The sequence below is a fragment of the Dermacentor variabilis genome, chromosome 1, assembly GCF_050947875.1.
Source record: "Dermacentor variabilis isolate Ectoservices chromosome 1, ASM5094787v1, whole genome shotgun sequence".
In the NCBI taxonomy this organism is placed as follows: domain Eukaryota; kingdom Metazoa; phylum Arthropoda; class Arachnida; order Ixodida; family Ixodidae; genus Dermacentor; species Dermacentor variabilis.
In genome coordinates this window covers 161,249,159-161,266,298 of record NC_134568.1, presented here as the reverse complement: position 1 = coordinate 161,266,298, position 17,140 = coordinate 161,249,159, and the positions used below count along the sequence as shown (strand labels likewise).

At 42.9% G+C, this 17,140-nt stretch overlaps 1 protein-coding gene and 1 long non-coding RNA gene across 3 annotated transcripts in view; one reads left to right on the top strand and one right to left on the bottom strand.

The window, feature by feature from the left end:
* mdy (diacylglycerol O-acyltransferase) overlaps positions 1–17,140 on the bottom strand; it is a 255,316-nt gene that overhangs the window by 17,674 nt on the left and 220,502 nt on the right. For both annotated transcript variants that reach the window (XM_075698769.1, XM_075698760.1), the window contains one exon: positions 10,259–10,321. In XM_075698769.1, coding sequence (XP_075554884.1) covers positions 10,259–10,321 — 63 coding nt within the window. The remainder of the gene's footprint in view (positions 1–10,258; positions 10,322–17,140) is intronic.
* On the top strand, positions 3,253–16,702 carry LOC142587631 (uncharacterized). The gene is made up of 5 exons (XR_012829593.1): positions 3,253–4,035; positions 8,186–8,522; positions 12,704–12,763; positions 14,752–15,490; positions 15,579–16,702. It is a non-coding gene; the product is annotated as an uncharacterized LOC142587631 (long non-coding RNA).

The window sequence follows — 17,140 nt, the reverse complement described above, 5'->3', positions numbered from 1 at the left end:
TATTTCTTCTAGTACTCTCCCTCAAGTTTTGTCACTGGTGTGTCATCCTGAGTAGTTCGTGCATATAGCACGGAAGTTTTACCGACAAAGTAGTGCTAGAAAGTACACCGCTGTTCTGCCTAGTAAAGCAGTATATCACAACATAAACCTATACATAAATGTTGGCTCATAGACATCTCTAAGCACACAGACCACAAACCTTTTAATGCTATTGCACGTTATTATGATACAATATTCAACAGCTTCTTTGATTTTCTTAAGTTTCTAATATTTTCAGGCTACCCAATTCTTGGCCAATTGGGTATGTCACCGGTTATGTGCAGTCATGGACAAGCTAACCTGAAATGATGGAGTGATCACCGAAAACAACCAGAGGCACCACGCAGCCATGAGGCCATGAACCAACAATGAGTTAAACACAGCCAGAAGAGTGTCAATAATATCTTGCATAATAATATATTGTGATAACAGAAAGCGCTCAAGGATGGGTTATAACAATGGCTTAAGGCGCAACAAAGACAGCCCTCTGCTCGCCAATTATGTATGTCCCTGACACAGGCGTGCCGGTCTGCATCTCGTGGCAGTGTTTATCTCATTGTTGATTGATGTTCTCATGGTTGTGCAGCACCACTGCTAGTTTTCGGTTGCCGATCAGCCATTTCAGAATAGCTTGTTCATGGCTGTACTAGTGGGTGTGTCGATTCTTGGCCAATCCTCCAGAATGAGTATATGCCACTGCGACAGAAGGGGTGCAGAATCCTTAAGTGCATTTACATGCGACATACTCATCTGAACACACTTGTCACAACCATTCTTTCCTCAACAAGCATCATACATCGCCTTCATCCTTGTGACATCGCTCAATTGACATTTTATTCTGCATCCACAGGATTTGGTGACTGCGTTTGGGCATAGCTTGTGAATGGTATAGTGCTTTATAAATGTTGTATCGCCTTAACGTTTCAACCTGTGCAGTATGTAAGCATACTAATTTAATTACATCATTTTTACATGTTACATAGGGTAAAAATAAATAACTGTATGCATCACATTTAGTTGTGTAGAATTTAATTAACCCCTTCACTAAGAAGTTTTGCTTCACATAGAAAATTCCAAGATGTGTGTTGGGTCTGCAGCAGTTTTATCATTCGACATACTCCTTGAGCAAACTCTGTACCACAGTGGTAAGAGGAGTACACTGGAACATCTACCACTGAGAAATGCTACAAAATCATGAAAACAGGTATCAAGGACCAGTGGCATCAGCTATATTCGTGGCTGTGTCCTCTCTATTGATTTCCAGATGATGATGATGATGTGCTTAATTAAAGGTGTACTGACAAGACATTTTCGACTGTTTGGTTTTTGTGCTAAATGACGGTCTAGGACCTCTACACCCTAGCAAAAAAAAAAAACACTCGCAGGCCTCAGAGCACCCTAAATAATGCAACATATTAGCTTTTCTACAGCCAGTTTCGCTTTCATATCTTCTGTGTTGCGATGTCATAGTGCAGCAGGTGGTCACGTGGGAGCAGGACATTAAGACATTTGGACACTCGCCCCCGCTCGCTCACTCGGTCGTCTGCTATGCAGCTACATAAGCCCTTATGAGTAGCAGCATCATAGGCAAATAAGCAGGCCACAGCAAGTGTCAAAACATTGCTATGTCCTGTTCTCGATTGATTGATTGATTGATTGATTGATTGAAAACTTTATTATTCCGCCGAGCTGGGGTGCCCGCCTCTTAACCTACACGTAGGTAGGGGGGGGAGGACAAAGCAGTCCCCGCGCGTTGAGGACGGTGAGTCTTCACGGCCTCAACGGCCAGGCGGATTGCTCGACACTGGTAGTCTTCTGCCTCACTCTGGAGCAAGGCCTCCCAGGCTTCTCTACTATCAATGTTTTCCTTGGCCCTTGGGGAGCCAGCACACTCCCATATTATATGGTCTAGCGTACCTTTTTGCTTACAAATTTTGCAGAGGGCATCCTTATAGTCCCTCGTCTGTGTTAAGTAGATCCAATGTGGTGATGTATAATTGTTTCCCTGGAGGCGCCGCCAAATGCGAGCATCCTCCAGAGAGAGAGACCGATGCGGAGGCGGAAAGATTCTTCTTTCAGCTTTGTAATGATCTACAATTTCCCTGTACGTGATGATGCTATCTTTGATCCCTGTAACTGGCTGCTCTAGAGTTGCCCGGTGATAGAGTGCTTGGGCGAGCTCGTGAGCGGCTTTGTTGCCTGGGACTTCATGGGCTGGAACCCAAACAAGATGTTATGTCCCTCCTAGGAGGGTTTTTGAGTAGAATTTGGAGGGCCTCTTCCGAGATTCTCCCTTTGTTAAGATTTCGGATAGTGAGAACAGGCCAGAAATCATTGATCAGGTACATGAAGGAGAAGGATCTCTGACCTGTTCTCACTTGACCACCTTTTGCATCATGATGTGACGACACAGTAGCGTCTTAAGAAATGATATCTAAACTGGCTGTAGAAAGGCCATTATATGAAATTATTTAGTTTGCTTTGAGGCTTGTTAGTATGCTTTGAGGCTTTGAGGTTTCTCAGTGTGCTTTGAGCTTGTCATATTTTCTGGGGTTTAGAGGCCTAGGAACTTCATTAACAGGAAGCTTTAGCTCGGGCCCAACTCCAATACGGCCTATTCAAATACATGTAAAATGCAAAAAATGTTTTTCTGAGATAACCCCTGGACCGATTTTAATGAAATTTGTTGCATTTGAGAGAGAAAGTTAAATTCTAGTGACTGTTGGAAGCAGAATTTCAATTTAGGGCTTGAATTTTGTTAAAAAGATTTTCAAATATTCCACAGTTTGAAAAAGAAGCACAAAGTTTACAAATACATAGCTCTGCATCAAGAACAGATATCGCGGTTCCGTAAACGGCATCCATTAAATCATTCAAAGCGGACAAATTCAATATGCCATTTTACATCTTACGTAAATTTGTTACATTGTTTACAAGGGTTCTGCAAAAGCTGTATTTCCATAATACTGAATTTTTTTAGATTGATGTGCAACATATCAATTTTGTCCGCTTTAGATGTGCTATCATATGCAATTCACATAATTGTGATATCATTTTTCCTTGCCGATTTACGGAGTTGTAAACTTAGTTTCGTTTTTTGAAAATATTTTATTTTTGCCAATGTTTAATAAAAAACTGACAACCTAAATCGAAAATTCGAAACCAACAGTCACTAGATTTTAAGTTTTTCTTTTAAATGCAACAGACCTCATCACATTTGGTGGAGTGGTTGTCAAGAAAAACGAATTCTCCTTTTACATGCATCTAGATAGGAGCACCCGAGCTAAAGCTTCCTCTAAATGGAAAAAAATGAAGAATCAGAAATATCATTCAGTCCCCCTTAAAGTTTTGTTCGCTTAATGTGACAACATAAATGGAAAGAGACCTTTGTTCTCATGCTTCATTTGGCACAAGCTCAACACTCATGATGATGTTATGTGGTGTTTAATGGCGCAAGGGCCAGGTATGGCCAAAGAGTGCCATGACAAATTGTAATTTTAAAGATGTATTATGAATGGCGTGGACAGTGAATTCATCATGGTAAGTGTGACATGGCTGTAAAAAGGGGCCTAAAAACTGTCGCCATAAATGGCATAAAATATATAGGTACTAAAATAATGGCACAGATTTGTTGGGAACGTGGGTGATAGCAATTGTGTTTTGGTAAAAACATATGAAAACGAAACAACAGTGATAGTAGAGCTTCAAGAGGGCCCTCGAATACACTGGCTGTTAATCACGTGTTAAAATTACCCGGCCAAATTATTTTCAGGGTATCGGTTTTGGCTAAGAAATCTAAGACTATTTGCAGATTAACAAGCGGTTCATCACTAAGAAAAAATGCAGAGTGAAGAGGTATATTTTTGCGATATGCAGAAGGGAAATACTTTTTCCTCTCAGTTTCTATTGCAGGGCACTGAATAAGAACATGGAGGACTGCCAGACTATTGCCGCACCTACTACAAGTCGGAGAATCCCCCCAGTCAAGCGGTAAGAGTGAGTACCCTAAGTGTGTCCTATCCTTAATCGGCAAAGAAGTATATTTCCTTGTACCATGCTGTTTTCTCACTTATCCAGTTCCCTAGTTTTGGTTTTATCATGTGTAGCTTATTCAATCTTTGTGTATCCCACTCTCCTTGCAAATGACTCCTCAGTTTATGATGTAGAAAAGACTTTAGGTCTGTGGCAGGGATGGGGACATTAAGATGTGCGTCACTAAAACTCACTGACATAGCGTTTTTGTCAGCAGCTATGTTGCCTTTTATACCTTTATGGCCAAGTACCCAGCATAAGACAATCGCTTGGTTGCACATATATGTGGAGCACAACAAGCTATACAGCTCATTCAAAATAGAATTCTTATGTTTTCGTAAACTAATTAGGGCTCTCATGACCCTTAATGAGTGTGAAGACAACAGACTTAGCGACATTTGTGAGCTTTATGTGTTTAATAGCTGAGACTATAGTGTATGCTTCCGCTGTAAAGATACTAGTGTGTGGGTTTAGTGCTCCAGACGTTGAAAATGAGAGTCTGAGAGCTGCACAAACAACACGAGCAGAAGACTTCGAAGCATCTGTGTAAAATTCATCACAGGAACACTTCTCTTTAAGTTCAAGAAAATGTGATTGTATGTGAGCCTCAGGTGCTCGTTTCAATATTTCTAAGAAAGAGATGTCACATTGGATAGTTTGCCACTCCCAAGGCGGTAGAAGCCAATTAGGAGCCATTAAGACATTCTCTAAAGGAGGGAATCCTGTTTTTTCTGAGAGCGCTTCCAACTGGAGGGACAGAGGAGGCTGGACAGCTAGGCAGTTACGGAACAGCCAGGCCGTGGAGAAGTTGTGAATAATTGAATGACATGGATGATCCACAGCCGATTTTACCTTCAAGGCATACGAAAAGCTTAAATATGTCCTTTGGTAGTATAGAGACCACTTGTCAGATTCAACATAAAGGCTTTGCATGGGACTAGTCCTAGAGGCGCCTGTAGCAAGGCGGATGCCCAAGTGGTGGATAGGATCTAGCATTTTCAGACAACTAGGTCCAACAGAATTACAAACTATTGCTCCATAATCAAGGTGTGTTAGTATAAGACTTTTGTACAACTTTATAAGGCATCTCCCGTCACTTCCCCAAGATGCACGTGACAAGAGCTTCAGAATATTCATAGTCTTGATGCACTTTGCCTTAAGATACTTCAGGTGTGCTACAAAAGTTAGCTTACTGTCTTAAAGGATCCCTAAATGTTTGTGTTCACGGCTCACAGATAGCCGTTCTCCATTGAGATCTATTACGGGGTATGCCAGTATACCTCTCTTGCTAGAGAACAGGATGCACATACTTTTTTGAAGGTTTAGTTCAAAACCATTTTCGTCTGCCCACTTAGACAATTTATTTAAGCAAAGCTGTACTTGTCGCTCGCAGATACTTAGGTTACTATTTGTAATCTATCAGGATATCATCCACATATACAGAATAAAACGTAGTACTTGGTATGACAGTCTGGATAGAGCTAATTTTGACAATAAAGAGTGCAGCTCAGCACACCACCTTGTGGAACACCAGTCTCCTGTGTAAAAGGACAAGACAGAATGTTACCAACTCTAACACAGAATGTACGATAGGAGAGGTAACTGAATCGTGTTCAGCAGGTTGCCTCATACTCCCATTTCGGACAGATCACAGAGGATTCCAAAGTGGCAGGTTGTGTCGTATGCCTTTTCCGTATCTAAATATACTGAGAAGAACTGTTTGACGATAAAGGCATCATTGATATTTGTAACAATGCGGACAAGGTGATCTGTTGTTGATCTGCCCTCCCTGAAACCGTACTGTAAGGGATCGAGTACCTTGTTGCTTTAAAGAAAATGGATGAGGCGACGGTTAATAATTTTCTCAAATAGTTTGCATAGGCAACTTGTCAGATCTATAGGCCTATAACTGTTGGGTGAGGAAGGGTCCTTGCCCTCTTTGAGAATAGGGATTACGATTGCTTTTTTACAACAGAGAACATGGAGTTGAAGAGCGACAGTAGTGTTTTTTGGGTTTTGGGATATAAGTGTCTGACCACTTCATACATTATTCTGTCACTTCCTGGAGCGGACTTGTTGCAACAGTTCAGTGAGGCTTGGAACTCAGCCATTCTAAATGGATGATTGTATACTTCATTGGATGTTCCTTTCCGACTCAGAGTCAGCTGCTCTGCTTGTCGCTGGCATTTTAGGAATGTATCTGTGTAATGAGATGTACTGGAGACATGCTCGAAATGTGCTCCTAGACAATCAGCCTGGTCCTCAAGAGTGTCTGCTTGTGTGTTTACTAATGGCAGAGGGTGAGTAAGATCTTGATGAGGGCTAGTTGGTTCATACTTAGAACTGAGGTGAAACAGCGCGAAAAAGATGAGGACACAAGGAAACAAATACCACAGACAAGCACCGACTGCCAACTAGAAGTTTATTTGAAATTCACCGGACATTTATACCTTTTCAGCATAGGCATGCGCACATCAGTCGCAAAAACATCTGCAAATCAACAACATTTTAATCTTTCTTCCAAAAATGTGATTTCTTTTCCCGACAAGGCAAGAGAGGGAGTGCTTACACATTTATCTCCTTCTTTTCTTATATGAAAGGCCTCTACTATTTCTCTTTCCTTTTTACCCTTTCCTTTCCCTATGAATTTTGTCTGTTCAAATATGGGGGTGCATCGACACTTCTTACAGTGTCCACTGTGCAGGCATCTGAGTGCATGAGGCAGTGTCCACTGTGCGAGTCTGAGTGCTTCTGAGTCCACTGTGCAGTGTACCGAGTGCAGGCGCAACGTCATCTATCAAATACCGCTCAGCTGTGCAAAATCTTATATAGGTCAAACAGGACAGTGCTTCAATGAAAGAGCTCGTCAGCACAGCACTAACCTAAAGAATGGCTATGGGAGTCATTTAGCTGGACACTGTAACAAGTGTCAATGCACCCCCATATTTGAACAGACAAAATTCATAGGGAAAGGAAAGGGTAAAAAGGAAAGAGAAATAGTAGAGGCCTTTCATATAAGAAAAGAAGGAGATAAATGTGTAAGCACGTTGGGAAAAGAAATCACATTTTTGGAAGAAAGGTTAAAATGTTGTTGATTTGCAGATGTTTTTGCGACTGATGTGCGCATGCCTATGCTGAAAAGGCATAAATGTCCGGTGAACTTCAAATAAACTTCCAGTTGGCAGTCAGCGCTTGTCTATGGTATTTGTTTCCTTGTGTCCTCGTCTTTGTCACGCTGTTTCACCTCAGAGGGTGAGCTTCGTGGCCTTTTAATTTGTTTACCCTGTTCCAGGCTTTTCTTTCATCTGTATAAGAATTAATGCCGGAGATGTATTTTTGCCAACTATTCCTTTTGGCATGGCGGTGCATTTTTCTACCTTCTGATTTTATTTTCTTAAAGCTGATAAGGTTATCGCTGCCAGTTCACTGTGTAAACTTTCCATTGGGGCATATGTGGAAGGCATTCGCTCTGTTTCCTTAATGTTAAAACAATCGGGAAATGGTCACTCCCGTATGGATTCTTATGTACTTTTCACTCCAAGTACGGCACAACTGTACTTGATGCAGTGGTTAAATTGATAGATAAAAATGTTTTGTTTACGACGCTGTAAAAAATTGGTTCTTATTTAGCAAACAAGCACCCATACTTAAGAGAAAATCTTCATTCAGACACCCTCTGGCATCACATTGAGAGTCGCCCCACAAGGTATGATGAGCATTTAGGTCTCCAATGACAATGTAGGGTTCCGGAAGTTCTGCAATAAAGCTTTCAAATTCAGTTTTGGAGAGTTGACAGTTGGGCAGGATGTATAAATAAGCAATTGCCAGCAGCTTACTAAAAAGCGCTGCTCTGACTGCAACTGCCTCAAGGGGCATTTGCAGCTCTAAATGCTGGCAGGTGACATCCTTATGAACTATTATGGCGACCCTGCTCGATGAAGCGAGAGCATCGTTGCAGTCTTTGCGGTAAATGGCGTATTGTTACAGAAAGTTTGTGTGTGTAGAATTCAGGTCATATTAGAAGTGTTTTGTGTTGTCTGTCAAGAGAGGTGGTTCAAGTTAGCTCACAAGGCTTTTCCAAGCCCCATAATACGGTATTTTCCTTTTTTCCCAGCACACTCCATGGAGCTATGCCATTCCATCGGCGTCTGGGACACCGGAGCAGTGTTGGTTGCATCCATCACCTCTTCAGAGGCGGTGGATGATGCCCGCTTCGCGGGCACACTCTGGGGTTTGTCGGGCCTGTCTGCACGGGCAGTGGCCCTGGGACTGGCAGGCTCGGAGGTCTGCTGGTCTGTCTTGACTGGGGGCGGAACAGCACTGGCTGCTCCTGGCAGGGGGGCTGGTGGCGTAACCGCAATCACACTGCATGTGACTTGGGTGGCTGCCGAAGGATGTAGCGCTGCCCCCCAGTGCACCACATCGGTGTAGGAAGGACTGGACTGATTGTGGTGAGCGAAACGCTTACGTGCCTCTAGAAAAGATAGGTTGAGTTTGACTTTCAGTTCTATCATTTGTTTCTCTTTTTTCCATGAGGGGCATGATCGTGAGTAGGCAGAGTGATCTCCTTCACAGTTGGCACAGCGCGTTGCTGAAGTGCAGATGTCTGAAGCTTGTTCTGTTGAACTACACTTTGCACAAGTATCACATGCTCTGCATGTTTGTGACCCATACCCAAAACACTGATACTTGAAGCATCGACGCGGATTTGGGATGTATGGTCTGGCACGAAGCTAGCAGTAGCCGGTTTCTATTGTTTCAGGTAGGTTGCTGGTTCTGAAAGTAATGATTATATGTTTGGTAGGTATTTGCTTGTCATCTTGCGTTAATGTTATCCTTTGCACTTTCACTATGTTCTGGTCTTGCCATCCTTCAACTAATTTGCTTTCACTCAGTTCGAGAAGGCCATCTTCCGAGACGACGCTGCGCACTGTGTTCATTGACGTGTGTGGGCCCACTGAGACGGGAATTTCCCCAAATGCTACAAGTTTCGAGAGTTTGTCATGTTGTACTTTGTCGCGAAGTTCTAGAAGAAGATCACCACTTCCCATCTTCATTACTTTGCAGCCTCGGCCAATTGCATCCGTGAGACATTTCGCTACAACAAATGGTGAAATCATTCCGACTGTTTTGGTATTGTGCTGACTTTGTACAACGTGGTACTTGGAAAAAGATTGTTTTGGTTGCATGAAAAACGTGAATGTTTCATCGGTGCTCCCCCTCTTCAGGGAGCGATCAGGTAATGGTGGAAAGTCGTTTGCCATATAGCGTTGGAAAATTCGGCGGCGATGGTAGCCACCCACCACCAAGCCCAACAAGGGGACGCTAAAAGGTTGGAAGAATACCTGCAGACGCCAGCCATGCATTGCTGCTATAACCTAATATAATATACCTAAGGTTGGATAAATCACACCAGGTTAACCCTTGCCACCCAGAATACAGAAGTGAGAAGTGATAAGAAGACAGCAAAGAAGAAACATCGAGAGAGAAAGCAGAAGATTGAAGAGGGGGACAGGAAAAGGTGACTGCCAATTTCCTCCAGGTGGGTCAGTTTAGAGGTGCCGTCTATGTGAAGCAGAGGCCAAAGAGGTGTGTTGCCTCCGCCGGGGGGCCTTAAAGGTCCAAACACTCAGCATAGGCTCAACCCCCAGGATCCCCCTTTCCCCAGACACGGCTGAGCCATGCACAGCTACATGCGGGAGGGTCCAACCCTCGTGTGCTCGGGTACGCGGTGTCGCAACGCACTAAACGTCAGCTGCGCAGATGCCCCTGCGGGGAAGCTCAACACTCGATGCTGTTTTGGAGGAGGATGATGCAAAGGCCCCTTCTAGGTGCAGTTGACACTAGTTGGTCCATCAAAGACACACATGGCATGTTTGTGTAAACATCATTGTCACCACTGTGAACAAGGCTCCCATGCGAGAGCCAAAACACCATTTGGTCTTTTTTTTTTTAAATCTTGTAGTGTCTTAGTGTAGTTGATGTCCATTTGTTTACACTACTGTACCACCATGATCATCACTGTCAAGCCTTTGGCTTCACATACATGCACGCATGCATGCATATGCACCTGCTACATCTTGCTCTACCAAAATGAATAAGCTATCAACTATTTGGGTAATCTTTTGTGAGTCATTAAACTATAAATGTAGTAAACAGTACAGCTTAAGAAAGTGCAAAGATTTACCTGTGCAAGCATACCAAGAAAGGCCCACACTCTGAACATCTTCAGGGGAACGCTGACAAGGTACTGAAAGAGAAAATATTGACACAAATGTTTTACCTTGTCACAACATTGTTGAAGCAATATTTTATACATTACTGTTTTCAGAGTACCCATACTTAGCTTAGTTTGAAAGCAAGAGTATATCCAGCACAGCTAGCATATTGCACTACAACAACAAAAACTTCACACATAGTGGCAACATTTTTTTTTTATTAACTCCTTAATGACCACACCTTTTGCACAGAAATGTTGCCAAAATTGCCCTTGAGTTTTCGAGCTATAAGCTATGCCTTCCAAAGCTTAGAAAATATGTCACAGAGACTGCATAACTGCAGTAAAATAAGCTTCATTGGCCACATTACAAACACCATACCACCTTGTTGGCAAGTCTTGCAATAATGGGATTACTGAACAATCCCTAAAAAAGTTTAACGGATATGTGCAATGTGATCATTAATTCCAGAATGATAAATTCCCAAGGCACTGCATTACAGCACAAATTTTCAGTCGTGTGATAGCACTCAAAGCACCGGACTGCACACACAGCCTTTTTGCACCATTTGCATCACACCCGGTTTGTCTCTCTCCCGATTTTCTTTCCAATGGCATCCCTCTTTAGGCCAAGAAGTAGACATGCTTGCCTGAGCTAACACTGCCTCCTAGTTGCGTTCAAAAGGAACTACAATACTGTTCTACTGGCTCAGTGCGCGAAAATCCATGCTAACAGCTGAAGAATATACATATTCAATGAGGCAGGTTCGTCAAGTGCAAAATCAATTTTGGCAGAGAACAAACTGACCTCATCCAAGGTCTTTAAAGGGTTTAAGGAAGCTGAATAAAAATGCAACAGTGCAGCTTGATGAGTATGTTTGCAGCTGCTGATGTGAGCAGACAGAGAATCTTTGCGATTTGCGATACAAAACAATTGAAACAGCAAGACAGTTTTGTTATAAGCAACACTTCAGCAGTTGCAAAAAAAACCTAAACACAGCAATGTGTTCTTCTTTCTCAGAAAATGGCAAATACTAAGGAGAATGCATTAGTTTAACAGGTTTCAGTACAAAATAGCTAGAAAACGTCTAAGCACACGTCAAAAAGGTTGTGAGCAGTTTAACCCAAAGTGTGAAACATTGGTAGTGATGGCTAGTGCAACTCCAGATAACTGCCATTTGTAATTAATCCTCTTTCTTTCCATTAGTTTCACTTTATAACTCTAGAGGCATTGTTGATTCAATGTACAATTCAAGTGTTTTGCCTTCTCTGGATTTTTCAATCCAGTGGTGTTCTCGATCATCTTTGTTGTCCAGAAATGCACTTTCTATGTGCCTTGACCCCACAGGGCGGCATGTACTTATTTGAACAAAAATAAATGCCATTATGAACATGCAATAGATAGCCCTCTTTTTGTAAAAAAATAATTCCGCTCTGTGAATCATTCCACCTGGACATGCCCGCCACTGTCACCATGGCGGAGTTCCTCGCATCGTTGGATACGTCTCTCCTACCATGAGAAAAGACTCAACTTCACCATCACACAGACACTTGCTACAAGAGGAGCAACAGTCAGGTGTGTCGCTTTGGGGCACCCTTCATGTCCAGTGCAAGTACAATGGTAATTCTTCCCTTCCCTCCGACTGAAAACCCCAATGAAGCTGAGAGGCAAAAACAACTCAAGCACCATGAAATGCACGAAGCACTAACACACACCGCCTACGAGAATATCTAACAGTTCCTCAATCAATTCAATGTACGCTCTGAACAACACTACACTGAAATCCTCCGAGCAGATTTTACCAGGTCCTGCCTTCTCATGGAACAGACCGTGCAGCAGAAGTGGGCCAACGTGTTCAATCCCTGGATTGCATCCGTTCTGAACTCAATGAATGAATGTGTAATGTTTAGTGGCGCAAGGGCCAGGTATGGCCAAAGGGCACCATGCCAGTGTTAATGAGTACGCAGTGGAGTGATGAATTCTGTGAAGTTGATGTGACATGGCAGTAAATGGGCCTAAAATAGTTGCTGTAAATTGCGTAAAATCTATGTGTAATAAGATTATGACAATAACTAATGACGTGTACTATGAACATTAAAGTGCATTGCAAAAGAATGATGCAATATACAAAACATGTCAGGTGGTAAAATTGGCTAGAGCACTACTGCCTCACCAGAGCCTATTGAAACACAAAGGCCTAGAGGTATGTGCTATACAAAACAAGTATCATAACAGAATCCTCTGGAAAGACGATGTGCTACGAATTTGATGGGCTCATAACATGTAGGACATCTTTCAAGAAAGCTAGGGCTGCTTTGTTCTTAAAAAGCGGTTCTTTGCCAAGAAACATAGCTGGATGGAGAGGGACACAATAGCACTATGCAAGAGGAAAATGTTTCTTCCTTTCTCTTTAGGCTTCCCGACACTCCAGGAAGACGTGGAGGACAGTCAGCCTGTCACCACATCTACCACAGGTTAGAGGCTCGTTACCAGTCAACAGAAAGTTATGAGTGCCAAATGTGTGTCCTATTTTGAGTCGAGTGAATAGGACATCTGTTCTTCATGTTTTCGTAGCTGGGAGCCAGAACCCTAACTTAATCACATGAAGCTTATTGCTCGCTTCAGCATCCCACAAGCATTGTCAGTGGCTTCGCAGCTTGTTCCGTGTCTGTGGCAGGGATAGCAGCAGAACGAATACCTTGCGATTCTTTTGATTTGGCGATTTCGTCAGCAAGCACATTACCTTCGATTCCTCTATGGCCAGGAACCCAGCATATTACTACATGTGTACGAGATAATGTTGCACAAGATTGAGTAAAGTTCAATAAAAACAGGACTTGTATGCTTTTGTAGAGACTAACGCTTTTACAAGGCTTGACGACTCTGAATATTATTGCTCTCTCAAGTTTTAATTTCTTTATATGTTTTACCGCAGAGAGTAGTGCATAGGTTTCTGCAGTAAAGATACTTGTATGCAGATTCAATACATCTGATTCAGAGAAAGAAGGACCAACAGCAGCGCAAGATATGCCAGCATGCAACTTTGACGTGCTTGTCTAGAATTCGGAGCAAGAGTACTTCGATTGAAGTTCACGGAAATGCATTGCGATTTCAAGCTCAGGAGCATGCTTCGTGACCTCTACAAAGGATACATCACATTCTATCACCTGCCACTCCCAGGGTGGTAATAGCTTAGCTGGAGGCATTAGGCGATGTTCAAGAATTGGGACATCCATTTCTTCGCTAAGTTCTCTCACACGCAGTGAGAAAGGTAGTCTCATAAAGGGTCTATTACAAAAACGTGCTGCACACTTCCAAGTCGTTAATGGTTGTGGAACACAGACGTTCCTGATTAGAGTGCACTTTGAGAAAACAGGTGAAGCTAATGCATGTTCTCTGAAAATGGAGTGACCACTCATACGACTCTACGTATAGACTTTCAACAGGGCTTGTTCCAAATGTACCAGTGGCCAGGTAGATACCCAGATGGTGGATGGGATCTAGCATCTTTAGCGTGCTCGGGGCAGCAGAGTGATATACCACGGCATCATAGTCCAATCGTGATCGAATTATGCTCCTGTAAAGATTAAATAAACACTTCCTGTCGCTATCCCATGTTGTGTGGGATAGAATTTTAAGTAAGTTCATTGCCCTTAGACATTTCGCTTTAAGACACTTTATGTGTGGAATGAAAGTAAGCCTGGAGTCAAGCATAACACCTAGAAATTTGTGCTCTTTGTTGACAGGTATTTGTTGCCCACACAGTTCTACAAAAGGTTCTGGAAACAGGCCTCTCTTTTTTGTAAAGAGAACACAAGAGCGTTTGTGGGGGCTGATGTTAAATTTATCTTTGTCTGCCCACTTGAACAACTTGTTTAAGCCCTGCTGTACTTGTCTCTCGCATACTGCGAGATTACAAGATTCTAAGCCTATTTGTATGTCCTCCACATAGATGGAATAAAAAATAGCAGCTGGTAATGAGGCACGGAGTGTGTTACCTTAACGATAAAGAATGCGAAGCCGAGTACACCTCCCTTAGGTACACCAGTTTCCTGTATAAATAGACGCGACAGTGCCTTACCTATTTTCACCTGGAATGCACGGTTGTGTAGGTAGCTTTCTATAATCTTTAACATATTGCCGCGGGTGCCCAGCGCAGACAGGTTACGCAGAATTTCGTAATGCCAAGATGTATTGTACACCTTTTCCATATCGAGAAACACGGATAAGAAGGATTGTTTATGTACGAAGCTAGGCGTCACGAATGTTTGCTTAAATCCGCACAAGAAGGTCGATTATAGAGCGTCCTTCTCTAAAACCTCACTGATATGGATCAAGAAGTTTGACTCAAGGGAGTGCAAAGACGGCGGTTTATCATTCTTTCAAATAGTTTGCAAATGTAACTTGTGAGGGCCATTGGGCGGTAACTTGTTACTAATGTGGGGTTTTTGCCTCGTTTCAGAATCTGAACAACAAGGGATTCTTTCCATGCAGTAGGAAGGTACCCGGCAGCCCATATAGCATTGAAAAGTACGAGTAGCATTATTTGATTTTCACTGTGGAGATGTTTAAGCACGTTGTACATGATCCTGTCAGGTCCAGGTGTAGAGTTCTGACATGCAGCCAAGGCTGTCAACTCGGCAATGTTAAAAGGCAGGTTATAGGATTCATTCGCTCCGCACACCAACTTTGCATTATGTTTGTGTAGGAGTTATCTAATATCGTCAAGGTTATGAAGGAGTCCTCTAACATTCCATTGTAGTATTTGTGTCTCCATTATGATAAATGTGTTTTGTGCTGCATGTTTAAGAGACGAAGATTAGCTCACAGGCCCTTTCCAGGCGCCGTGACGCAAGTTTTGTCTTTTTGGAGTGATTGCGAGAGTCTCGCCGCTCCTTAGGTGCTGGCGGCGCCATCTGGATGGTGGTTGTGTCCATCGTCTCTTGCGAGGCGCTGGACACATGCTTTTCTGAGCACTGTGTTTGACGTGAAGGCCTCGGCACATTGGACGAGACCTTTGAGGCCACTTGTCCAAAGGTTGATGGTCCCTTCTGCTGGGGTGGCGGAGCAGCGCTAGCTGCAACTGCTGGGGGGGCAGATGGCTTCACTGTTGGCTCACTGCGTGTGGGCCGGACAGCTGCCGGAAGCCGTTGTGTTGCCGCCCCCTGACGTGTCACATTAGCAAAGGTCTTCTTTTGCAGGTAAGATGCTCGCCTGCATGCCTCCTTGAAACTTCTGTTTTCCTTTACTTTAATTGTTATTATTTCTTTTTCTCTTTTTCCATGATAGGCACAGCCGTAAGTATGCAGTGTGCTCCCCATTACAGTTTACACAACGAAGAGAGTTCTCGCAAGATTCAGAGGTGTGTTCATGGACACTGCATTTCGCACAAGTTTGGCGGCCTCGGCAACTCTGTGAACTGTGGCCAAAGCGTTGGCATGTGAAACATCTGAGGGGAGTTGGCATGTATGGCCTAACATGGAGCTTGATGTACCCTGCTTCAACAGACTCGAGCAGAACACTTGAACTGATGTGCTAGGATGCGTGGTGTCGCAACACACCAAATGCCTGCTCATGCAGATGCATGCAGGTACCCCTGCGGGGCGTTCTCAACTCAAACATGGACATTCAAGTAATCCTCGACCATTAAACCTGCGCATCGTACATCGTGGATTATGTTGTGGATTACATCAATACTGGCAACCAAGGAATGATCAACCTGCATAAGTCCATCATCCAGACACTTGAGGAGAAGCTCGACATGAACTACAGGCAGGTCGTCAAGGTCTTGGGAATCAACATGCTAAAGTCCATTGAGATGCCCTCACACATTCTCGTAGCACCTGTTATTAAATGCGTAAGCATTTTTATGCCTACACAACAGGAAATTTGTCCATTACGTAAGGCAACGAATGGCTCATACCCCTGTAAGCAAGAAAAAAAAATTATATACCTGATCGAGTCTATTGGTATTGAAAATGGTGCCTATTAATAATGAATCTACTGAAAATGCATATCCAAGTGATGAGACGTATAAGCTTTTGCGTAGAATGAAGCAATTTTGCATAAAATTCAGGAGCCGACTTTTTGCACCTGCAGATTTGTTGATGAACACGAAAAATCAATGGAACCCTAGCCATAAATAGCTTCACTGTAAAAGGTACTGGGCTTTAACAGTAATTATAGTATTTAATGAAACCCAGCTGCCACTTTTGTTATGTAACACACAAAGACCTAGTAATTTATGGTGCAAGTTAGTTCTGGCTCACATTTAATCATGTGTGTGCTTACCAAGAAATGCCAAGAAATTGTTTTGCTTTACATTTGTGATTAAACATTGCCACCATATTTAAACAAAAATCGGCAGACTCCAGCGATTCCTTCGGCTCTGAACTCATTCACAGACAGCAGCACGCTCTTGCAGTGGGCACAGCCATCCTCTTAGGAACAACTTATTTGCAATGTGCACAATGTCATCTTCATTCGCTACAGTATTGCATGCTGTGGCTTCCAAAGTATATGTACAGGCATAACCACTCTCAGAGTATGTGATGCACAAGGCTCCACAGAAATTGCTAAGTGTGCGGGTTTACCAACTGCTAAACTCTGTGGGTTTGCTATGTCTGGATTTTCTGTGTCCATACACCTGCCCTTTCCATTACACTGTTGTCAACATCAAATAGTTATCATTGTGCTGTCATTAGCCACTTCCTCAGCTTCACCCTTGCCATGTGGCGAGAATGCTTTTGTAAGAAGTAAAATAATTTAGAGCCACTATATTCCACTGTCAACAATGATAAAATTTTTTGCTTTTACCAAATGGCTAACAAGATGTGATAAAATAGCTATGG